Raw genomic sequence first — 23,322 nt, forward strand, 5'->3', positions numbered from 1 at the left:
CCTTCTGCCACCTCCCCACGGGGCCCCATATTTGAGCCCAGGAACTATACCTCTTCAGGAGCCCCAGAGCCTGGAAAGAAGTTCCCATTGTCATAGCGGTGCAGGGAGATGTAGAGCACAGACGGGTCATTGTAAAATGCTTGCTGGGTGCCATTGCCATGGTGAATGTCCTAGTGCGGAGGGGTGGAAGCATTAGAAAAAAAGCTCTGGCTCTGGCCCAAAGGTCAAAATTCCACTCACCCCCACCTCCACCCTATGGTGAACTCTGGGCATGCAGTCCACCACAAGCTACAGGGCATCATGCTCCATTCACAACAGTATCGCCCCCACTTTCCTACCCAGGGTCTATGGGTCAGGATATGGCACTGTGCAGAGGAGATGCAAAGCCATGGGATAAATATGGGGGATCTACCTGCAGAACCCATTCTACTCAACAGTGTGGAGAGAACATTAAAGCTAGTAAGAAACTGAAAACATACATTCTGAAGAACCCAAATATTCCATGAATTTTTAAACTAAAGTTGGACTTCAAAGAGACTTCATCTTTGCTGAGGACTGCTCCTGGGTACTTCCTTTTCCCTCTGCCACAAGAGGCAGGGTTTGAGAAGCAGTGCCCAGCAGCAAGACCAGAAGTGTTAGGGGCCAGAGACCTGATCTGAAGCCCAGTGCCAATATCCCAAACTATGTGACTTTGGTTGGCTACATCACCCGACAGCTTAGTGTCTCCATTTCTAGAAATGCACATCCTGACTTGTACTACTCGAGGTGGCCATGAGCAGTACCGTGTGTCCCGGCACAGAGTGAACCCCCAGTCAAGAGTGGCTCTAGGGGCACCTGGGTGGTGCAGTTGGTTAAGCAACCAACTCTTGGTTTTGGCTCAGGTCATGATCTTGGGGTTGTGAGACTGAGCCCCACATCGAGCTCTGTGCTTAGCACAGTCTGCTTGGGTTTCTCTCCCTCTGCCTAACCCCCATGTGCGTATATGCATGCACATGCATGCTGTAAAATCAATCAATCTTTAAAAAAAAAAAAAAAGAGTGGCTTTAGCAACGGCGGTAATGGTCTCTACTGTTCAAGGTAGAAAATCTCGGTTGCTTGAGGCTACAAGGTGGGGGCCAAGAGGGACCAGGGCTAAAACCACTTTCGAGTCTTAGTGAGGAGGGAGCCCCGTGGGAATAGGAGGGCTGAGCTAATGCTCCAGCAGGAAGATATCTGGGAAGCCACCAGGCCCAGCAGTGGTGCAGGCAGCTGAGGAAGAGGGGGCAATGTTGGGGTGGAGCCTTCCCGAAGGCCGACCCTGACCTCACTAGCCCACTGCTTACCCAGTCCACGATGAGAACCTTGCCCACATTCAGTTTCTGCTGCAGGAGTTTGGTTGTGATGGCTACAGAGTTGAAGAAGCAAAATCCCCTGGTGGGTGGGGAGAGCAAAGGGTTGGGGAGGTCAGCTTCAACAGATGTTTGCTCCATGAGCAAAAGATACATAGCAACTCGGCTGAGAGGGAGAAGGGAAGGGAGGAGGGCAGTGGGTCTACTGCAGGGCTGAGGTGGCACTCACATGGCTGTGGATTCCTCTGCATGGTGTCCCGGGGGCCGGATGATGGCAAATCCATTCTGAAGAAGGGCAGACATAGGGGCAGAGATGACAGACCGACAGGCAGGCAAGGTGGCCACAAAGGGGGTGGACACAAAAGAAGAGGAACACAAACAAGGCAGGGAAGAGAACACAGATCAGAAACATGTCTTTCACACCCTAGGAACACAGCTGCAGGCCATGTGGGCAGGCAGGCACCACCTCTGACCTCACCATTCCCACGAGCATCACACAGTAGTGCCTCTTCACCAGTCCCTCTTTACCCCTTGCTCCCAACCTGGCCCAGGAGCTATCACCTCCTCCCCACTCTGCACCTGAGAGTGAGGCTTGCAAGGGACAGTGCCTTGCTCAAGGGGAAGGCAAGGCAGCACCCATCCTCCACCCCTGAGGATGCAGGGCCAAGCCTCGTGGTGCCGAGGCCTAGGGCACAAGCTCACCTTGAGCTCTCCTGCGGCCACCTTGAAAGCAAGCTCTACCAGGCAGCCCACTGCCATGCGCACGGCACTGGAGGAGTGCATCTCATTCCACACGGTGTCACTGTCCACCTGCGGGGGCAGGAGAGCAGGCTTCAGCGTGCCCCCTGCAGGGGGAGGGCAAGAATGGGGGTGGGCACCTAGACAGTGGACCAGCAGCCATGCTGGGCAGGAAAGGAGGGGCAATAGCTGGGAGAGCCAACCGCCCATCCCTACTGGCAGGTGCCCTACTCACCCCAATGCCCCCACAAGGCAGCATGGCATACATCTTCTGGCTGATGGGGCCTGCAAGGAAGAGAGACAAAGCTACTCTGGAAGTTGCCTCAACTGCCAAGACTACAGGTTAGGTCCTGTGGAGGGTGGCGAGCCCCATCACAGAAAAAGGAGGCCAGGCCCAAGCATAATAGAGAACTTTACAGCCTACTCCTCTCCAGTTGGAAGAGGTCTGTCCCCTATTCTGGGGCAGCAACACCTTACTTCTGCGGCAGATGGCAGGAAGAAAGGGGCACAATGTGTTAGGGAGAGAGCAAAGCACACTCCCCCATCTCTAAGCCTGACCTGCCACCTCTTACTCTCCTGCAATGCCCCCCACCCGTGTGGTACTCTATGTGCATGGCGCGCCTGGAGGTGTGCAATGTGGCACTGTACCACCTCTGCCCAGGGGATGACCTGTGCCTACTGGGACCCACTTGCCTACCCTGACAGTTTCCTATCCCACCAGGGCAGTGGACGTGGCCTGGCCCACGCCTGCCAGCTCACCGAGCAGCTTCTTGCTGTCCAGCTTCTGTCGGTTGAGGGGGCTGGTCCCATAGAGCAGGGTGTGGTATTCGGAGTGCACGGTCTGGATCTCATCCAGCGTGGCTTTGCGACCCCGGATCCGCTGTGTGAGGAGAGCAGGAGGAGAGGCCAGTGAGGGGATGCACCGAAGGCCTAGCTCTCCCTGATGCCCAGGCCCTCTCTGCCCCACAGCCTGGGACACATGAAGTCACTTTCTGGCCTTAGAAGAATCCAAAGGTTTTTGTAAAAAGTATGCCCCAGCCCCAAGGCACCCCAGTCCAGGACCACTCCTATACAGTTAAACGGGCTGCAAGGGATGGAACAGAGAGGTGGCTAAGGGACTGCCCCTGAGGTCAGGGGTTGAAAGAAGGATGAAGAAAACAGAGAGGCTTCATGCACGGGGATATACAAAAGCTTTCGCTGGGTGTGAGTTGGGGGCTGGAAGAAGGAGGGGCTCCCTTACCTCACACTTGCTAAGCAGGCCTGTCTCCTGCAGCCGGGACCAGATGCTCTGGATCCGGCCAGCATGTTCAGGGTGCACGTGTGTGTTTCCACACATGCACTGGTGCTTCAGCATGAACGTGTCGTAGACCACACCTGGACCAGAGACACACCTGTCAGCCAGCACCACTCTGGGCCACAGCAGCCTGGCCAGCCGCCGCCATCCTCAGCAGAGCTCACTGAGCTCTCCCTAGCCACTCCTGGCCCAAGGACCTATGGCCAGCCTAACCGCCTTCCCACGCACCTACCCCTCTTCTCCTGTGGTTCCCTTCTTCCGTTCCTGCTGGTCAAAAGCCTCAACTAGGCTGCCCCTGAGACCCCCACTGGTTTTCATTTCTGCCCACCATGCTCTCAACATGGTACCCCCCTTCAGGGCACATCGTCCTTCCCCCTACTCTGTCACAGCCCCTGTGTACTGATCCCCTGAACCCCTACACTCCATGGGTGAGGCAGGACCATTCCCAGGCATCTATGCCCCCTGAGAGCACAGCAAGGGCAGCTTCATGAGGAAAAGCTTTCTGGAATGGGCTGAGGTCTCACTTTTGAGCTCAAAGAGAAGAGAACAGGAAGCTAGAAGGGTAGGGCCCAACTGAGATAGTGAGTTCTCTTCACCCAGGGCCCCAGGTTTATGCGGTCCCTCAACAGGTTGCACAAGGCTAGATACCATGCATAGGCACCTGGCACATGGTAGAAGGACAGCTGGTGGGGGGGGGGCTCACCTGTGGTGAAGAGGTGCTTGGCGGGCTGGTCTGGGGGGCTTTTCATGCCCCCAGGGGCAGCAGGTGAGGACTGGGTGCGGCCCAGGGCCTGGTGGGGCACAGTGGCCAGGCTGAGGGGGGCCTGGTACACCTGAAGTGGCTGCAGCTGCTGGGCATCGGAGAACACCTGGGTAGGAGGAGAGTGGGTGGGAGCGGGCATGAGATCAAAGTGAGGACGAGTGTCCTAGGGCCTCCAAGGGGGCCCATATTCCAGTCTTTCTCTTCCAAACCTCCTCTTTCCCCATATCCTTCTACCAGGAACAGGAGGCACTCCAGCCTTCGCCATCTCCACCTCCCAGGAGATGGGGGTGGGGGGCCAAGGGATGTGATGAGTCACGCCAGAGTAGCACTGAGGTAAGAGGCTGGGAGGGATGGGGGCGTGGGAGGGGGCAGGATGAGTCAGGCCGGGAGGGCTCAGTAGTGTCCGCAATGAATGGAGCACAGCTAGGTGCAGGGCAGACTGTAGTAACAGTGGGGGCGTGTGTGTACACATGCGCACATGCACGCACAGACCAACGCACAACCGGCCCTATCCAGGCAGAAACGCAGATACCCAGGCCATGTGCATGCACAGGTGTGCATCCGCGAGTGCACAAGCACATGCATGCGCACGCGTGCGCACGCACACACACACACACACACACAGTAGTCTGGAGGGGTGGGCGGCTGCGTCAGAGCCACAGCCACAGAGAGAAGCAGGCAGGCTGTGGCCAGCTCTGAGGCCAATGCAAGCACACACAGAGCCCCCTTCCACAGCCAGCGTCTCCTTCCTACTCTGCTTTGGCTCTCTCCAGAACCTGCCCCTGTGCAGCCAGAATGGGGAGAGGGAAAGGCAAGTGTGGAAAGGGGTGCAGGAATCAAGGGCTGGGGTGGAGGGGGCACCTTTTTGTAACCAGCACTGGACTCATCCAAGTCAGGCCCCTCCTCAGCGCCACTCTCGCCCTCCTCATCCTTGACCTGGATGCACTCCTCCTCCTCCTCTTCCTCCTCCTCCTCTTCTTCCTCCTCCTCTTCCTCCAGGTCTTCCTGCGTGCTCTCACTCTCCGTGGAGCCTTCTCGGGGGATGGTCAGGGCTCCCTCCCCAAGCAAGGCCTCCTGCTGCTCAGTCAGCTCCTCCTCTGTCTCCTCAGGGTGGGTGGTGGGCTGCCGTGGCAGCTCCCCAGTCTTGGTGAGGATCTGGGAGCAGAACAAGGGGGCACACAGGCTGGTGGGGAGGGGCACAGCCATGCAGCCTGTGGCCCCAAAGGGTCTGTCCTTCCCTGGCCTCTCTCTCTGGCCCGCCCTGCCTGTATAGAGCTTCTCCAGGAGGCAGGCTGGAGCAGAAGCGGCTTGGGGGGTGGCCTAGGGCATTAGCCCCCATCCCCTTGTCTGTCAGCCTAGCCAGTGCCCTGTTGTACCTGGCACCTAGCACCACCCTGGCCCTGGGCTGCTCCTGGCTCACCTTGCCCAGCTGCAGCTGCTGTTGCTTCTGTTTCTCCAGGAACTGCTGGTGCTGCTGCTGCATCACAAGCTGCTGCAGGGCCTGGGGGCTCTGGGGCAGCGGGGAGGACTGAGTACGACTCAAGGGCCGGTGCCGTGGGAGCTTGCCCACTGTCCGCATGCTGGTGGCCACACGTTCACCTGTCACCAGCGGGGACTGCCCATGGAGTGGCACTGCGTGGTGGGAGGAGGGAGTCACCATCACTGACAGGGCACCGGGTACCCCCATCCCACCCCAAGATCTCCCCCTCCTAGAACACCACAACCTACATAATCAGGAAAAACCCAGGAGAAGCCTGGGGCACCCTGCCCCCAAACCTGAGCCCCATTCTTCCTCTTCCTCACAACAGAACAGTTCTGCAGCTTAGAGCCACTGCCATCAGCAAGCCTTCCTGGATTCACCACTCTCTTCCTTTGATTCCCTTACTATTGCACATACAGTCATAGGCCTTCAGGGTAGCTGAACAAGACCTAGTTTTCTCCAACTGCAACAGGATCTCCCTGATCATGGACATGGATGCCAGCAGGTGGGGAAGCCTGGGGCCCACGGTCACGTGTCTTTGAAGCCAAACCTCTTCTGATGCCACCAGCTGCTTAAGGTCTGACTCTCCAAAGCTATGCTGTCCAACTCCATAGATGCCAGCCACATGTAACCACTGAGTGCTTGAAGTGCGGCCTGGCTAGGGACGCGTGGGTGGCTCAGCAGTTGAGCATCTACCTTCGGCTCAGGGCATGATCCCAGGGTCCTGGGATCTAGTCCCACATCAGGCTCCTTGCATGGAGCCTGCTTCTCCCTCTGCCTCTGTCTCTGCCTCTCTCTCTGTCTCTCATGAATAGATAAGTAAAATCTTTAAAAATAATAATAATAATAATAAAAAGAAATGCAGCCTGGCTCAATTGAGATGGGGGTGCCTAAGTGGCTCAGTCAGGTGGGTGCCTGACTCTTGATCTCAACTCAGGTCAGGATCTTGGGGTCATGAGGTAAAGCCCCATATTAGGCTCCACACTCAGCACTGAGTCTGCCTGTCCTTCTCCCTCCCCCACTCACATTCTCTCTCTCCCTCTCAAATAAATAAATAAGGGGTGCCTGGGTGGCTCAGTCACTAAGCATCTGCCTTCAGCTTAGGTCATTACCCCTGGTTCTTGATATCGAGCCCCAGGGGATCCCTGAGTGGCTCAGCGGTTTGGTGCCTGTCTTTAGCCCAGGGTGTGGCCCTGGAGTCTCGGGATCGAGTCCCACGTTGGGCTCCCTGCATGGAGTCTGCTTCTCCCTCTGCCTATGTCTCTGCCTCTCTCTCTCTCTCTGAATATTAAATATGTTTAATAAAATCTTTAAAAAAAAGAAAAAGAAAAGTCCTGATATTGAGCCCCATATCAGGCTCCCTGCTCAATGGGAAGTCTGCTTCTCCCTCTGCCCCCTTCCCTACTCAAGTGCACTCCCTGCCTCTCTCAATAAATACAATTCCAAAACCTTAAAAAAATAAAAAAATAAATTGAAAACTACTCTAAGTGTGAAACATACATTGGATTTCAAAGACAGTATGAGACACAAAGTAAAATGTCTCAATGATAACTCTATCAATTGTATGTTGAAATGACAATACGGCAAATCTAAGTATACCTCTTTTTCTTTTTAAGATTTTATTTATTCGTGAGAGACACAGAGAGAGAGGGGCAGAGACACAAGCAGAGAGAGAAGCAGGCTCCATGCAGGGAGCCCAATCCCGGGACTCCAGGATCACGCCCTAGGACAAAGGCAGACGCTCAAGTGCTGAGCCACCCAGGCGTCCCAAGTATACCTTATTAAAGCTAATTTCATCAGTTTATTTTCACATTCTTTTTAAGCATTGCATCTTTATGTAATCTCTGCACCTAACCTGGGGCTCAAACTCACAACCCTGAACCAAGATCGAGAGTCATATGCTCTACCAACTGAACCAGCCAGGTGGCCTGCCCTTCCTTTTACATTTTTTAATGTGGCTCTAGAAAACTTTTAAGTTACATATGCGGCCTGTGTTGTGTTGTCTGTCCACTGGACAGCATGGCTCTGGAACATGAGCACATCACAGCAGCAGACAATGTCGAGGACAGCGTCTGGTAGGCTGTAGGTGCTCTATCATGTCTGTAGAACACACAAGATATCAATGATGCCATGGAGGAGAGCTGTGACAGAGCTGGAGTGTCCCTACCTATTCCCTGATGGCTGGCCTACACCCTCTGAAGAGGGGCCTGATACCCACTCCCTTGCACCACTGCCCGCCAGCTCACCAGCAATGAGGGTGCTCTGCTGCCGAGCCTGCTCCAGCAGCAACACATGCTGCAGCAGGGAGGCGTGCCCATGGGGGCTAGTGTCGCCCTCCAGTGCCACGCCCAGTAGACAGCCGGGGATGGAGGATGTGCTCATGAACTTGCCCGTCAGTGCGCCGCCCTGCCGCAGGGACTGGAGGGCCTGCCTCTCGGCCTCCTGCTGCGTGGACAGCTTCGGGGAGGCCTGGCAGTGGGGAAGGGAGATGGAGATGAGGGAGGGGATGCTGGCCCCAGTCCTGCCACTGCTGTCCCATGGTCAGCATCCCTCACCTACCCTCTGCCCACCCCCCAGCTCTGAGGAAGGCCATGTGATCTCCATCAGGGTCTGGTGAGAACAAGAGCCCCAGCTGGAGGCATCCAGAACCACAGACCTCAACACCAGAGAGAGGATGGGGCCCGTGCCCAGACTTACGGTGAGGTGTGAGTTGGTGACAGTGACTGTGGCCTGCAGCCCTAGGGAGATGTTGGGCAGAGAGGGAGACGTGTAGAGGCTGAACTGGTTGGGGGAGCTGTCCAGAGGGAGGGCCCGGTGCTGGGGGAGCATCTAGGGAGCAGTTGGGAGACACAGGCATGAGAGCAAGCAAAGGGGGGGCACCTGGGGCAAAGGGCTCTGAATGGTGCCTCGTGCCTCGCTCCCCGCTCCCCACACCAAGCCCCACCTGGGGGATACTGAGAGCTCACAGTCCTTCAGAGGCCCGCAGGACAAAGCCCACTTAAAGGCAACAGGTCCCTGTGGCCTGTCTACATGGGCAGAGAGTCTGCTGAATACTCTCAGCAAGACACACATACAGGAAGGAGCTGCCTTCCGTCTTCCAAGGGAAACGGAGCAGTTTTGGCCCACCCACCCAGCCCTCTGCAGGCCTGTACCTCGGTGGGGATGTTGGGGACTGAGCCAGTAAAGCCATTCTCAGCAATGGTGCTGTGGGAGCTGTTGGGAGAGCTGGGGCCGGAGCCTGGTGCACTGTTACACACGGAGGACACTATGGGAGAATGGGCTGTCACCTGGGCATGCTCAGAGCCACCCACCCACTCCCAGGACTTCCAAACAGGAACAAGATAGGAGCCCTTACCCCCAGGCCCAGCACCGGTGATCTCAACAGCTCTCTTCTTAAAGGTGCTAATGACTGTCCCATCTTTGCGGCGCAAAAGGGGACTACTTCTCCGCTCAGCCACCTTCTGCTTTAGCCTCGAACGTACTTTCAAGTTGGGTTCAGAGGCTGGGGCAAAGGGAACCAGGGCTCAGATACAGCCACAGGAACAAGGCACACACCCGTAGCCTGGCCCTCTGAATTCCAACCCCTACCCCTAGGGAGCCATATTCTGGAAAGCCAGGTCAGGCACTACACACCTGTTTTGCGGAGGGGGAAGTCATCGCGGCTGTCGTAGGGCCCAAGCAAAGGCAGTTTGTAGGAAGGAGGCGTCCCAGGGGGGCCACTCTGGGGAGGGGAACTCTGGTCCAAAGAAGCATGGTGGGCTCCCCTGGAGGGTGTGGAGTGGGGACAGAGACAGACCAAGGTTATCACCCAGCCAACTGCACCTGCCTCCAAGCAATCCCATTGAGGAGCTGCCCACTACATCAAGGGACAGGAGACGGGTCCTGGGGCAGGAAGCAAAGAGAGAAGCCAGGGTGGGGGGTGGGGGTAGGGGAGGAGTTCTACATCCTCAGAGAGACTGTGGGGGCCTGTCTCTGGCTCCGGCCAGGAGCCCCCTGCTGTCCTGGCAGCCACGCAGCTGGAGCAGGGCGCCTCTATGACCCGTGCCTGCCAAGAGCCATTACCAGCATTTGGGGTGCTGTGGGAGGGAATGGTTGAGGCCGCCGGGCGTGGGCTCCTTTGACTTCGACAGAAGGAATTCCTGGAGCCTCAGCTTCACCTCGGTGCTGGCGATGGCACCTGCGGGACAGGGTGCAGCTGACCTGGTGCTCGGGGCCCGAGGGTGCTTGGGGCAGGAGCCCGCGGCCAGGGGCAGAGGGGCAGGAGGCGGGAGGCGTGAGGCGTGAGGCGGGCCTTACTCTCTTTGCTCTTCTCCTTGTTCCGCAGGCTGATCAGCTGCTGCTCCAGCCGCTGCTTCTCCAGCTCCTCCTGCCGCCGCTGCTCCTGCTGCCGCTGCTGCTCCAGCTCCTGCTGCCTTTTGGCCGCCAGCATCTCCTGCTGCTGCTGCAGGGGCATAGGGGGAGGCAGAGTGAGCCAGCTCCAGGCGGGGGGCAGAGGTCTGGGCGCCCCCCCCCCCACCCCGCACCCTCCTTGCGCACCTTGAGGTGCTTCTGCAGCTGGACCTCGTGCTGCCGGGTCAGGTGGTCATGCTGTTTCTGGAACTCGGCGAACAGGAGCTGCTTCTGCAGCTGCTGCTGCTGCTTGAGCGCCAGGAGCTCCTGCTGCAGCTGCTGCTCCCTCAGTGCGGGGTCCACAGGGCCTGCCAGAGCCCCCCGTAGCTCCGCGGGGCTGGGGCTGCCTCCTCCCCCACCCCCTATGGAGCTGGGCATGGCTCCAGGCAGCACCGGCTTCACCTCCACTGCGGGGACAAGAGACAGGCGTCAGAGAGCCTAGTGCCAACGCCACCATGCCCTGGCAGCCATGCCGGGGGCCCAGAAGGCTACCAGGCAGGACCGCCAGACCCAAAAGAATAAATCAGGAGGGAGAAGGGTAGGCAAATCCCTCTGCTCCACAGAACTGGGTTCTATCTTAATCATGTGAAGTCAAAGCCGTGAACTTCAATAAGAAAATATGCATAAGCTGGGGTGCCTGGGTGGCTCAGTCGGTTAAGCATCCGACTCTGCATCTGACTCTTCGTTTTGGCTCAAGTCATGATCTCAGGGTCCTGAGATAGAGCCTCACATTGGGCTCCACACTCGGCGGGGAGTCTGCTTGTCCCTCTCTCCCTCTCCACCTCCCCTACTTCAAGCTCTTTCTCTCTAAAATAAATAAATAAACCTTTGAAACAAAAACAAAGGAATAAAAAATATGCATGAGCATGAAGCACACTCTCTGGAAGATTGTGAGTGCTCGACACATGACTATATTGTCATTGATCATTAACACCACTAGGTGTTTTACTGATGAGGACACTGAGCTTTAGAAAGGTTTAAGTACATGACCAAAGACATCTGGTCAGGTGATCAATGAACCCAATGTGAATCCAAACCCTATGCTACTTAAACCACTGCCCTTTCCTTGCCTCCTCCCCACCACTCAACATGACGAGAAGCCTATACTACAAGAGAAACTGAAGCAGATGTTGGTTCTAGAACTGAGGGGCCTGACAGCCAGGGCCCTTAGTAAACCCAGGAGAGACCCGTGGGGCCCTTCCCCCTACCCTCTCCCCTTTTCTCTGCCCCATGCCCAGCTGGGGCAGACAGGACCCAAGGGAGAGGCTGTGATAAAAGGGAGGGAGTGGGGGGAGGGGCAGGAGGCCCCAAGGAAAGGGGGTGCAGGGCTGCACCAAACCAGGGACAGGAGGGGGCTGGGAGTCAGACTCTGCTTCCTTTGCTGGATTATCTCCTTTCAACAGTTTTATTGTAATTACCCTGAAAATGCCGCTATATATAGAGTGAGCCAAACAGCAGCTGTGCCTGGGGGGAGGGGGAACGAGAGAATGGGCGGGCGGCACAGGGAGGAGGTGGGAGGAGGAGACAGGAAAGGAAAGGGAATCAGACAGGAAGAAGGGTAATGCATGGGAGGGCGGGGCGCAGAGGCATGAGCTCAGGCAGAGATCTCCTCAACTCTGGTCTCCAGCCTCTGGGAGAACTGGCAAGGAAGAGAATGGGGGGAGGGGCCTGGTGGGGACCATGGGCTCAGGGGTCCTAGGGAGAGGCACATGTTCCAATGGGCTCACGCAAAGCTCCGGGTCTTAACCTCTTGATCCCTGTACGCTGTCCTCTGGTCCCTGAGTGTCACTCCCCACCACTGCCCTGGGGTTGCCAGGGCAACTGGGCATACACCACACCAGCAGGGAGCCCCAAGCCCAGCCCACACTCCACAGAGCCGCCCAACTCTAGCAGGAAGGGGAAGGCAGGCTACCCACCGCCTGGGAAGGAGGAAGTGAGAGAGGCAGGGCCAACCCACCTTGTTTCTTTTCCATTTCTTTCTCCAAAGAAAGCCCTCACTTTTCTCACTCCAGCCCAGGGAGGCCACAGGGAGCTGGGAAGACCTTCCTGTGGCAAGGCAGCCCACTCCAGCCTGGGCCTGGAGAAGGAAGGACCCCAACATCCTGGTGGCTACCAGTGTCTCCTGCCCTCGTGAGCAGAGCCTCTCTCTGCCCAGGCCCCCACCATCAACCCACCCTGGGAGTGGACAGGGAGTTGGGAGGGGACTAAGGGCTGAACTGGGAGGCTCCCATACCCTGTGCAGTCAATGGGCCTGAATCTCTCCCAGGAACCCATGTTGAATGAGTGTCACCTAGGCAGGGGCTGGGCCTGCTGAAGGTGAAGGCCCTGCTACTACCCTTGTGCCCAAACACGGCCCCTGGGACCCGCCAGAGATGGGGGGGGGCAGGTAAAGGCTGAGCAGAACAGCTCAGTCCCCACCAGCCCCTTCTCCACCCAGCACTGCTAGGCACATTCCTCTGTGGTTTGCCCGCCAGCCACACTGACGACTCTGTGGCCATGAGGCCAGAGCCACATCTGCAGGAGTGGCCAGATGTGGCCAGGAGGGTGGGGTTTCATACACAGACACAAGTACACTCACTCACTTTCCCTCCCAGCCCGTGTCCTCCCCCGGCATCAGGAGGAAGGGCCTTTGGAAAGGCCCTGCAAAGGGCTCCTCTGGAGGTGGCCGACCTCGTCCAGGGTGCAAAGCAGGGTGACAGCAAGGAGGGAGCAGTCAGCCCCCAGTCTCCCCAGCCCTGGAGATGCTCAGCAAAGCACCGGGCTGGCTGGAGAGTTATCTATTCCTCGGCAAGGATGGCTTGGCCTGTGGCACTCTGACCGTTCAGCCAAGAGAAGGACAGGCTTCAACCTGCTGCTCCCGGCAGTGCTGGGGCTGCAGGAACCGGATGACTGCCAGCCTGCCCTCCCAGGGAAGGGCAGGGGTCCAAGCGCTCCTGGCTCCCAGCAGATAACCCTGCCGCCAGCAGTGCTGGCTTCCCTTGCAGGAGCCCTGCAGAGAGGGCACGGGCTCGGGCGATGGGAATCTCCCACCGGGGCTCCCACACAGCCACCACCGTGGCAGAGAGGCTAGGCCCCGGCCACAGTAGGAGCCCCAGCCCCACTGGTACGCAGGTGGCAGGACTCCGCCACATAGCCTTGTTCCCATGCAAGCAGGAAGCACAGCTAACTAGAGAATATTAGTCTGCAGGCTCTGTGGGGGCCTGGACAGCATGCAGCACCCCAGAGGCCTGCCAGGTCATAACCTGGCTCTAAGATGGAAGGGGTGACAGCTGAGCAGCTGGAGTCAGGGAAAGGGTGAGGGGAAGCACAGAGTCTCCTGAATGAAGTTTTCTGGGCACAAAACCCAAAGCCTGGCTGGCCCTGTACCCCCTAAAGGATCTGTGCCCTCTGCCAGCCTGGCATGAACAGAGCAGGTGGCAGTAGCCACCATTAGAATCAAATACCTGGAAGGAGAAATGGGTGTGTGAAGATTAGAGGAGGCTCTCGACCGCCTCCTGGTGGACCAAGAAAGGGGGAGGACCTCTGAAAAAAGGAAGCGAGTAAGCTGACACTGCTCCCTAGGAGGAAAGGCTGGGAACTCTAGCTAGCAAAGAGTCCCCAAAAAGGCCAGGAGAGAGGTCAGGTAGGAGGGCAAGGCCCTGGGTCCCACCCTCAGCCCCCATGCCTCCTTCTGACAGACAGCTAGAGAGAATAGAGAGGAAGCTAGGCAGCCAACACAGTAATCTCCTAGAGAGGGAATGAGGAGCAGGTTTTAGCAGCATGTTTAGGAAGAAGAGTTCAAAATAAAAAAAACATGGGACACCAGAGTGGCTCAGGGTGTGATCCCAGAGTCTGGGGATCGAGTCCCACATCAGCTCCCTCCATGGAGCCTGCTTCTCCCTCTGCCTGTGTCTCTGCCTCCTCTCTCTGTGTGTCTCCCATGAATGAATAAATAAGAAATCTTTTAAAAAATTAAAATAAAAAAACAAATCTGGTTGCCCAAGGGTAAGGCCAGGCCCTCCCCCTGCTTGGAACATCCTGCAAGCCATGCCCCAGCACCGTACCCTCAAGTGAAGAAATCACCAGTTCCAGAATCCCTGTGCCCCAAACCCTGGCAGCAGGAAAATAGTACTTTTAGTCCCCCCCACACACCTCCCAGAAGCCCTAGATGGAGGGGGTCGACACAGCATGTGGACCTGCCCAACAGACCTAGAAAGCTTAACACCTGGCTCTTAAAAGACCCTGCTAGGGACACCTGCGTGGCTCAGCAGTTGAACGTCTGCCTTTGACTCAGGGCATGATCCTGGAGTCCGGAATCGAATCCCACATCAGGCTCCTATAGAGAGCCTGCTTCTCTCTCTGCCTATGTGTCTGCTGCTCTCTCTCTCTCTCATAAATAAATAAATAAAATCTTAAAAAAGAAAAAAAAGATCCTGCTCCCAGGAGCCACCAGCCACCGAAGGCTAGGGGAGAAGTAAGAGACCCAGGGTACGCAGAGTATGAGACAGGGGTACACTGTGCTGTCTGGAACATCTATGCAAGATAAAAAATGAGGCCTCTGCAGCTAAGTCCTAGATCAAAGGAACTACCTTACGAAAAAGAGGGGAGAGGGTGAAGAGGGCCTTTGAGATCACCCGACTAGGCCGACTCTTTGCACCGATGAGGAAATCACACCTCTTAGGCTGCTGTGCAAAAGATCCCACAAGCTAACTAGCAGGGACTCACACCCTCTGAACACTAACCTGAGTACCCTGGTTCCACTGTAGGGCATCCCAGGCCCTCCACTCCAGCCAGCCTCGGTAACTGGCCCCTCTGGAGAGTAATGTGCTGGCAGCCCATCGGAGAGGGCAGCACCTTCCACCAGAACCCGTGCCCTGAGGAGCTCCCTCCCCAGGCTGGGCAGTCAGCAGCTTCCTGCGATGTCTAACGACCCCGTTCTGTCCCTCTAGAGAATGGGAAAAGGAGCTTGTCCCTTCCTCGGCCTTGAGGGATTCAGGAAGGAGGCAGGCAGTAGCATTTCGCACTCCTCCCCATGACGCCGATGACCCCTCCCCACCAGGGACGGGTTCCCATGATCTATTTCTGTGCTCTTACGTGACTAGTGAGGCCAATTTAGGCTCAACAGGTTCTACCACAATTCAGACAGTATTTCCACATGTGCAAGCTGGGGAGGACTCTCACCTAGCAATTTTCACAGCTCCTCATGTAACGCAAGCGAACACACATCACGTAATGGTTAAGAGCCTTGGCTCTGGGGTAAGAGAATGCCAGGGTTCAAGTCAGGCTGTGCTACTTCCTAGCGCAAGGTGCTCAGTACCTATCTGTGCTCCATGCAGGTCTCTGTGAAATGGAGTAAGTACCTTCTTCCCAGAGCTCTCAGGCTCTGGAGAGGACTCACAGATGAGCTTGGCACTGGGCCCAGGAAGATCTCAGGGGCTGCTAGTGAGGACTGGTACTAATGGCTCCTGATATATCTGTGTGCTGTGTGTGTCCTGGACTCCTCTGTCAGTCTAGCTAAGACTTTAGACCACTTCTCAGAATGCTTCTAAAGTGTGTGAAATAAAATACTTAGAACCCAGGGTGTCTGGGTGGCTCAGTCAGTGGGCATCTGCCTTCGGCTTGGGCCATGATCTCCAGTTTCTGGGATCCAGCCCACATCAGGTTCTCCACTCAGTCGGGAGTCTGCTTGACCCCCTCCCTCTCCCCTTAGCCCACTTGTATGCTCTCATGTTCTCTCTTTCTTAAATAAATATTAAACAAACAAACAAATAAAAAAACTTAGAACTGTGCCAAGCTCAGACCACTACGAGAGGGAGGCCTTAGCTCTCTCGTTTCAGTTTGCTTCAAGGTTGCTCTGTGGTCCTGTCCCCATCAAAGCCCTGCCATGGGCCCCACACAACACAAACAGGAGTTGCCAGCAGCTAGATCCCAGCACTCGAGAAGGAATCGCTGGGAACAGCCTCCTCCCAACCACAGCACATCCAGGCTGTCTCTCCCACCTCGCTGCCTCCAAGAAGGGCTGCTCTGTCCTCTGTGGTTCAGTCCACGGCTGTGGCATCCCTCCGGTCCCTCAGAAGCATTACTTAGCACAGACGAGCCCAAGTTTTGCTCCATGTTCTCAGGGCCCCAACTCCAAGTGGTTGGAAAGTCTCCCCTGGTATCCAACCTCGAAGTGACAGCTCTCTCCCCAGTACTATCCCACATGATCTATCCACATTTCTGAGCCCCTCTTCTTGAAAGGCAGAAGCAACGTGCAACTGACTTCAGGGGCTTTTAGAACGTTAGTGCAGGAAGGACCTGCAAATCAGCAACTCAGCTTCCCAAACTGAGAGAGGACGTGAGACCACAGCTGAAAGAGACTTGCCCAGTGTCATCTGGAAAGGAGGCAGAGGAGCTAGGGCTTACTCAGGGTCTTCTGACTCTCTGCCTCCCACTAAAAACAAAATAGAACAAAAACACAAACCAACAATAACCACCACCACCAGGAGAAACTATGAGGCCCACTCCTGCACTTAATGAGAGAAGGATGCAAGGATCTAGACAGGGCATCCAGTTGGCCGTCCGGCACACCAGAGCCCAGGAGCACAGGCGAGAAGGGTTCAGTGGTTAGAGTCCCCAGAAACCTTGAGGCCGACTGTGCCTCTGAAGGACCTTAAGACTAGCAGGTGCAGAGGCCCGGTGGAAGGCACAGTGTCTCGCTGGTGAAGGGAGAGCTACTCATTGATCTCTCAGTTGCTATCTGGAGGAGAAACAGACTCACTTCTCACAGCCCATTTCCAGGAAACACTGGGGCACCAAGCTATAGGCAGCTCAAAGTCACACTAATCATTCAAAGCCTGCAGCTGTTGCTGGGCCTGTTCACTCCACACCTGGGGTGGACAGCAGGGGCTCGGGGGGGGGGGGGGGGGGGGGCTCTGCTTCCACTCCCGAAGTGCAACCCAGCCCTGAGCATAGCATCCAGCAGGGCGCACTGCCCACCTGCCCACCTGGCCACTTGCCATAATCCCCCACCCCAGCCGGGGTTTAGACACCTGCTGACCAGTGTCTCAAGGCATCCTCCCTCTGTAGACTGCCAGGCTGCCATGGGCTGGGTTTGCCTCTGACTGGGGCGACAGCCTTCCCCCCTGCTGCAAGGAGTCCAGAGCCTGCTGAGGCCCTCCAGAGTTGCTGGTGACATCCACTGCAGACTGAGAGGCCCCATGATCCCGTCCACACAACTTCTGTCCGCAGAGCCTAAGTCTACTCACATCAAAATCACCAGAGATGCGTCAAAAATGCCCTACAGAATCCGAACCCTTCAGGGGGCTAAGGCTTGGAGCTCTGCAAGTTAATATATTCCCTTAGTACTTCTGATACAACTGAAAGTTTGAGAACTACTTTCTCATGGTCTGGCTACACTCATTTCTGCTGCCAACCTGACAGCTGTTACAGCTGTGTGTGTGGACACAGTTAATCTGATTTCCTGTCTGGCAGCTGTGTAGCAGGGAAGGGACAGCTGAGGGTCTCAAAAACAAGAGGAGGGGATGAAGGAGGAGGGGATGGGGGTAGGGAGGCTGTCTGAATGGGATAGAGTGTTCAACTTTGTTCCTGAGTGCCCTGCTCCCCTGAATTCCCTGCAGGGAGGGAGAAAGCTGACCCACTATTCACAGAAAACAAAATCTCTTGGAAACCTCAGGAGCCCCCTCTTCCCCCCAAAGCCAGACTGGTCTCTATTCTCTAGAAGCACAAACAGGAGACACAAAGACAAGTTGTGCAAATTGTATACTACATAAGAGCACCCAACCACAGGGGCAAGTTGGGGCTGAAATCTAGCCCACGTTCCAATTGCTAAGCCACGTGCTCTGGCATGTAGATGTATCCACCCGGAAGAAGGGCCACCTCTCAAAAATGTATACAAAGGAACGTTTGTATGGGTTGGCAGTAGCCCTACAAAGAGACCTGAATCCAAATCCCAGCTGTCACTTACCCTGTGACCTTGGGCAAGTTCCTTTACCTCTCTGATCCTTCTCAATTATACAACATGCCTAATAATACCTTACTAAAAGAGACAAGGTAAGGAAAGCATCGGATACTTTTGTCACTTAGGACATTATTAGTTCCTGTCCCACCTGAGCCTCGCCCTTTCTACCTTCCCCACACCCCTACACCTACACACCCACACACCCAGCCAAGCTTAGAATGGTGTGAAGAACACGAATAAGAATATCCAGGGGAAATCCCGATACCAAACCCAAACCCCATGGCACTTCCCAGCATACGCAGCATCCTTCCTGGCACAAGCAGGATTCACACCCTCCTTCACTGGGGAAAGGAGACTCCTCCTCCATGCCTGCTCATAAAATCCTACACAATGCCTAAGCATCAGGTCTGCCCAGTCCGGGCCACAGGGGAATCCAGGGCCCACAGAAAGGAAACGGGATCCCCCAGCACTGTGTCCTTGGGAATCCCACACACGAGTTGGAGCTCTGAGGCTCCCCAAGCTGCAACGATGCCTGAATGCTCGGGGTGGCCACTGTGTGCCAGGCTGTTGTGCAGAAGCCAGGCAGAGACCCCGTCCATCGAGGAAGACCTCTGATGGCACTATCAGAAACTATGGCTGGTTCCCCTCATCAAGCAGGAACAGCAGAGTGCCCTGCATCCCCTGTGGGCTCCCCCAGCCAAGGCTCTGGCTCACCCACTGGGACAACTCACCATATCTGTCTATTCACCCACAGGCCAAGCCCCAGAATAGAACCCAGGAATCCTGACATCAGCCCTGGACACCAGCCCCTCCAAGCAACATTCATTCATCCATGCGCCAGGCACTGTGCTACAGAATGGCTGTGAACGAGACACCCAGAGAGCAAAGGATGGCCCTAAAAGAGGGTTCCAAAGACTTGCTGCTGGAGTAAGTAAAGTCCAGGTTAGACAGCCATCCTGGCAAGCCCTGTTCCCCAACCTCTTGGGCTGGGGAGGACTGGCGACACATACTGCCCAAGAAGCGTCCTTGGACACCTGCTTTTTTAGCCATAGGCTTTTGCATCCTGTCTGGAGACTGATCAAGAGATGGGGAGAGGAGGCAGGCGGGGGTGGGGGGGAACACCAGGCTGCCTGAGCCCTCATGGCCGTGTTTATCCGGGGTGGATTTTTTTTAACCCAAAGGTTAAAGCGTTTCTATTTGAAACATCTATTTACATTCCAGAGTCCAAAAAAAAAAAAAAAAAAAAAAAAACAAGGCATCCGAGCTCCAGGCCTATATCTGTCCCTAGCCGCGTCACAGACACAGCATCAGAGCTGCGCAGGGGGAACATTCTTAGCCCTCTCCCCGAGCCGCTGAGGTGACTCACGCCTCCCTCCTGCCAGCATGGACCACACCACCGATCAGAAGGCTAGGCAGTGTGTGTGTGGCAGGTGGGGGCAGAGGGATCTGGAGAGAGGGGCTGGGAGTGGGGAGGTCTATGCAGACAGGCAGCCTTAGGGAAGGTATGGGAGTAGCAGGATTCCATCCTGCAAGGATTCTAGGGTCTAACTTGAAAGAAGGTAAGAGACCATGCTGAGGAGAAAACTTTAGGCCAATTGCCAACTGCTGCCGAGAGGCTAGGGACAGAGGGGGGGCGAGGAGGGGGGCAGGACGGGTGGATCGGTATGGCATCTGCCTGATAGGGTTGAGCTGCCTGCAAGAAATGCTCTGCAGTCAGTCCTTTGCTCTCCAAGAGATGGGCTTGACTCAGAGGATTCAGGGCAGAGTCATTGAGCAGGGTCTTCAGTTAGAGCTTCTGGCTCTACCAGACCAGGGCCAGAGCAGCCCCCTGTGTTTATACTCCCTCCCGGGGATACTGCATAGGTCCTCTGCACAGCTGGCATCCCAGGGACCTGTGTGAGCATCCTGCAGGGCTAGCCCCTAGGGGTATGCCCTGACCCTAGGAGACTATGTGGGCATCACTGTCCAGGCAGAAGGCAGGCCTTATTTTAAGGATCTTCCAAAACTTCCCCAAACATTCATCCTCTGATACATCTTGGTCCAGCTGCAACCTTAGCTCTGGAAGGCTTCTAGAGCCAAATCACAGGTACTTGTATAAGCAAACAGCTCCCACCTTACAGTTCAAAGCCTGGGACCCACACCCACGTATCCAGAGGGAAAGACTCCCGATACATATGCACACGGATGCCCACACCCAAGTGCAAAGCCACTGCCAGGAGGGGCCAAGCCGGCATGGGTCCAGCGGGCCCCTCCCTAGAAGAAGCATCTTGTGGTGCCGGCCTGGTGGGAAGGCTGTGCCAGAAAGGCCTGATGCTGCCAACAGGTTCCTGGGAGAGAGGAAGAGAGGGAGTGGCCCAGCTCTGGGGGACCCCACCCCCAGCCAAGAGCCAAAAAAGTCCCTGCTAAGGTGGCAGGACTGGGGGTCCTCAAGCCCAAAAGAAGCAGAGTAACACTCCTTCACCATCACGAGATGGGATGAAACCAAGGCCTGAGGGAAGGAGAAGACAGATGGGGGAGCTAAAGGAGTCGGGACCCCTGACATCCCAGCTGCCAGCCTCCACCTGACCCTACCACAACTGCATCACATCTGACTCTCCGGGAACTCCTGACTGGGGACTTACAAAAGCTGTTATTTCCAAGAACCTGGCCAGAGGAGCTGGGGTAGCCTTTATTCTTGTAGACACTTGGCTATGGCTTATTCCCCTGCCCAGACCTGGGGAGCAGGCCACTGGAAGGCAGGTCACTGACCCACTTCCTCCCCTCCCACCACAGTGCCAACTAGGCCAGGATCCTCTAGTAATCCACAGCCCCCAGCAGCTTACGCAGACCCTGCCGGAGGCCAAAGAGACTCAAGAATGCAGCAGAGTGCAGCTGGAGGGCATAGCAGGAGGCTTGGGCCACAGAGAGCAGGGAAGCCCACCTCAGTGAGCATGGCTCCCCTGACCACCCAGATCTCAACAAAACCCTCCAAAAAGATCTAGGCAGGATCCCACCTGGGCGATTCCTGGAGCCAGATACTCAGCCCCAGGGACAAGGATGCTCAATGGCAGAGGGCAGGCGGGGACACCGAGGCACTTACCTGCCACAGGGATGCCGTGTAGAGGGGTCCGAGGCAGGATTTCCAAGGATGGTTCCCGGCCTGACATCCCATCTGCTGAGAAACAGGATTCTGTCTCATAGATGGTCTGCAGCATCTCCACGAGCCCCTGAGCCTTGGGCACCAGCAGCATGCCAGGGAGGGGGCCGCCGGAGGCGTAAGTCGGCCAAAGGAAAGGTGGTCGGGCGGGGCCCTCACTGCTCAGGGGCTCCCTGAGGCCACTGCCGCTGGGACCCGTGCTATAGGGAGGTGCCTCATCCGGCCTGGGCACTCCTGGCAGCAGGAGGAGCCAGGAGGCCCCGGAGCTACAGGCCCAACTCTCCTCTAGAGGGGCATCGGACCCCTGGCCTTTCCCCAGCTCCCAGGAGCTGGGGTATGGCTGAGCACTCAGGGGACAGGAAGGGGAGCTCAGCAGGCAGGCGGGCTCTCTGTGTTCCCTCCCAGCCCTGGGTGACAGCTCTGGGCCTGGCTCCCTGCTCCTCCTTCCCGAATGAGCCGCCGGCAGCTGGCAGGAGACTGAAATAGCAGTTGGGGGAGGGCCCTGTCTATAAATAGGTGGAGCATGCTCAGGGAGCCGCCGGCCGGCTGCCAGGAGCCCGGGCCTGGCGGAGGCCCCATGGGGGGGGAGGCGCGTTCCACCCCAGGAGGAAGCGCCAGGCAGGGGGATGGGGAGAGGGGAGGGCCCGAACTCAGGGCCAAGGCCACAGAGCCGGGTGGCCAGAGTCTGGGCTGGGGAAGGGCACAGGCCAGAGGACCCATGTGTCTGGGAGCAGCTCTGGTGCTATTCTTGGCAGGCAAGGGGCCAGAGACCCAAAAGCCAGATTCCATCTCTATGTTCCCCCTCGCCATCGGAGCAGGTAAAGAAACCAGAAGGGTCTGGAGAGGGTGGCAGACAGGGCCACCTGGCCTAACCTCACATCTTCCCTGGAGTCCTCCTAACAGCCAGATGGGAGTTTATTTAACTTCCGCCCTCCCTCAGAGCTGGAAGGTGCCTCCCCACCCCCTCAACCAGAAGGGAGACCCCTGAGCAGCAGCGAAATGGCACCTCCCTCCTACCCATTAGCGGTGTTGCCTCCAGGGGCTGCTCAGCTTCCTTCCAGGGAGCAGGGAAAGAATCTTCCTGGATAGGCCTTGCCCCTAACCATGAAGGGGACCAGCGAGCATCTGCCCACTCTAGGAGCACATGCAGCTCCTCCCTGGCAATGTACCAGGTGCAACGCTGGCAACAGCACATACATCACCTCATTTACTCTGCACGATGACCTCAGGAGATAGGTGCAGGTGGGGAAACTGAGGCAGCAAGATGCAGTCACTCTACATCATACAGTTGCTTAAACGGTAAGGCCGGGATGTCTGAGGCTCTAGTCTGAGTGCTAACCACCACAGCCCACTGCCTCCTACACAAAGGAACACATGAAGCTGTCATAGGGTTCCCATTGATAGGTAAGATGACCCCCAGGACCCTGAGAGAAACAACCATGAGGCTGGAGCCCCTCTAGGAAGACTCAAGCAGCTGTCAGGCTGCAGCCCTTCTCTACCAGCACAAGGCTTGGCACAGCCGCCCATGCTCCTGGGGCCCTGATGGGACCTGGGGCTAGTGCACCACGAGGACTGGTGACGTCTGCCCCCCTGCCCACTGCTGGCTCGTCCCTTCTCAGGTTGTGCCTCCCAATGGTACTGAGATTCCACTTGGCCCCCTGACCTCACTGGAGCCTTTTAATAGCCTGGTTATTCCTGGGTCTGGGTCCCCCCTCCCCCTTCCTGATGTCACAGTTGCTATTTTGGAGCCCCCCTCCTGCCCCCTCCTTGCCCCCAACTCCAGGCATGGAGCCAGGGACACCTGTCCTCTCCCTGGACTGGATGACCTCACCCTCCCGTCAGGAGCCCTGGAGGACCTGGCCAATCAAGGACACAGTAGCCATGGCTCCTGCGGCCCATCTTCTCAGCCAGCTTCCACCAGGCAGGGAGGATAGCAAAGGGGCCTCCTGTCCTGAGGGGGGGGGGGGGGCACACACAGGGTTGGTGGTAGAAGAGGTTTTTCCAAGGCCCTGGACTAGTTGATCTTATACAATAAGATGTACATTGGGGTGTGGGATGGGAAAAGGACCCGAACAAAGATCTGGAGCTTCAGCTTCTCTCTCAGGGCAGACTCTAGAAAAATGGTGATGGAGCAGTGCTCCCCACAGGGGTTTGGAATTGGGAGACACCTCAGTGTGGGCCTGGGAAACTCATTCACCACCTCCTGCTCCAACCTCATCCTGGCCAACCAGACTCTTCCTAAAGAGGAAGGGAAG

The 23,322-nt window shown here is 56.6% G+C and overlaps 1 protein-coding gene across 8 annotated transcripts in view; it reads right to left on the minus strand.

Moving 5' to 3' along the window:
• HDAC5 (histone deacetylase 5) overlaps positions 1-23,322 on the minus strand; it is a 35,937-nt gene that overhangs the window by 2,053 nt on the left and 10,562 nt on the right. For 3 of the 8 annotated variants that reach the window (XM_072780799.1, XM_072780803.1, XM_072780800.1), the window contains 19 exons: positions 21,011-21,085; positions 10,140-10,399; positions 9,900-10,044; positions 9,666-9,780; positions 9,237-9,367; positions 8,959-9,105; positions 8,756-8,868; positions 8,301-8,432; positions 7,850-8,072; positions 5,544-5,755; positions 4,985-5,278; positions 4,064-4,229; positions 3,307-3,440; positions 2,826-2,946; positions 2,302-2,351; positions 2,031-2,138; positions 1,558-1,613; positions 1,323-1,410; positions 51-170 (listed from right to left, as the gene is read on the minus strand). In XM_072780799.1, the coding sequence (XP_072636900.1) occupies positions 51-170; positions 1,323-1,410; positions 1,558-1,613; positions 2,031-2,138; positions 2,302-2,351; positions 2,826-2,946; positions 3,307-3,440; positions 4,064-4,229; positions 4,985-5,278; positions 5,544-5,755; positions 7,850-8,072; positions 8,301-8,432; positions 8,756-8,868; positions 8,959-9,105; positions 9,237-9,367; positions 9,666-9,780; positions 9,900-10,044; positions 10,140-10,399; positions 21,011-21,085 (2,690 nt within the window). Of the gene's footprint in view, positions 1-50; positions 171-1,322; positions 1,411-1,557; positions 1,614-2,030; positions 2,139-2,301; positions 2,352-2,825; positions 2,947-3,306; positions 3,441-4,063; positions 4,230-4,984; positions 5,279-5,543; positions 5,756-7,849; positions 8,073-8,300; positions 8,433-8,755; positions 8,869-8,958; positions 9,106-9,236; positions 9,368-9,665; positions 9,781-9,899; positions 10,045-10,139; positions 10,400-11,949; positions 12,070-21,010; positions 21,524-22,269; positions 22,402-23,322 lie in introns of those variants that run through there. The other 5 variants (XM_072780806.1, XM_072780805.1, XM_072780804.1 and 2 more) reach the window with 5 other exon arrangements.

This window comes from Canis lupus, chromosome 16 (assembly GCF_048164855.1).
Source record: "Canis lupus baileyi chromosome 16, mCanLup2.hap1, whole genome shotgun sequence".
NCBI classification, from domain to species: domain Eukaryota; kingdom Metazoa; phylum Chordata; class Mammalia; order Carnivora; family Canidae; genus Canis; species Canis lupus.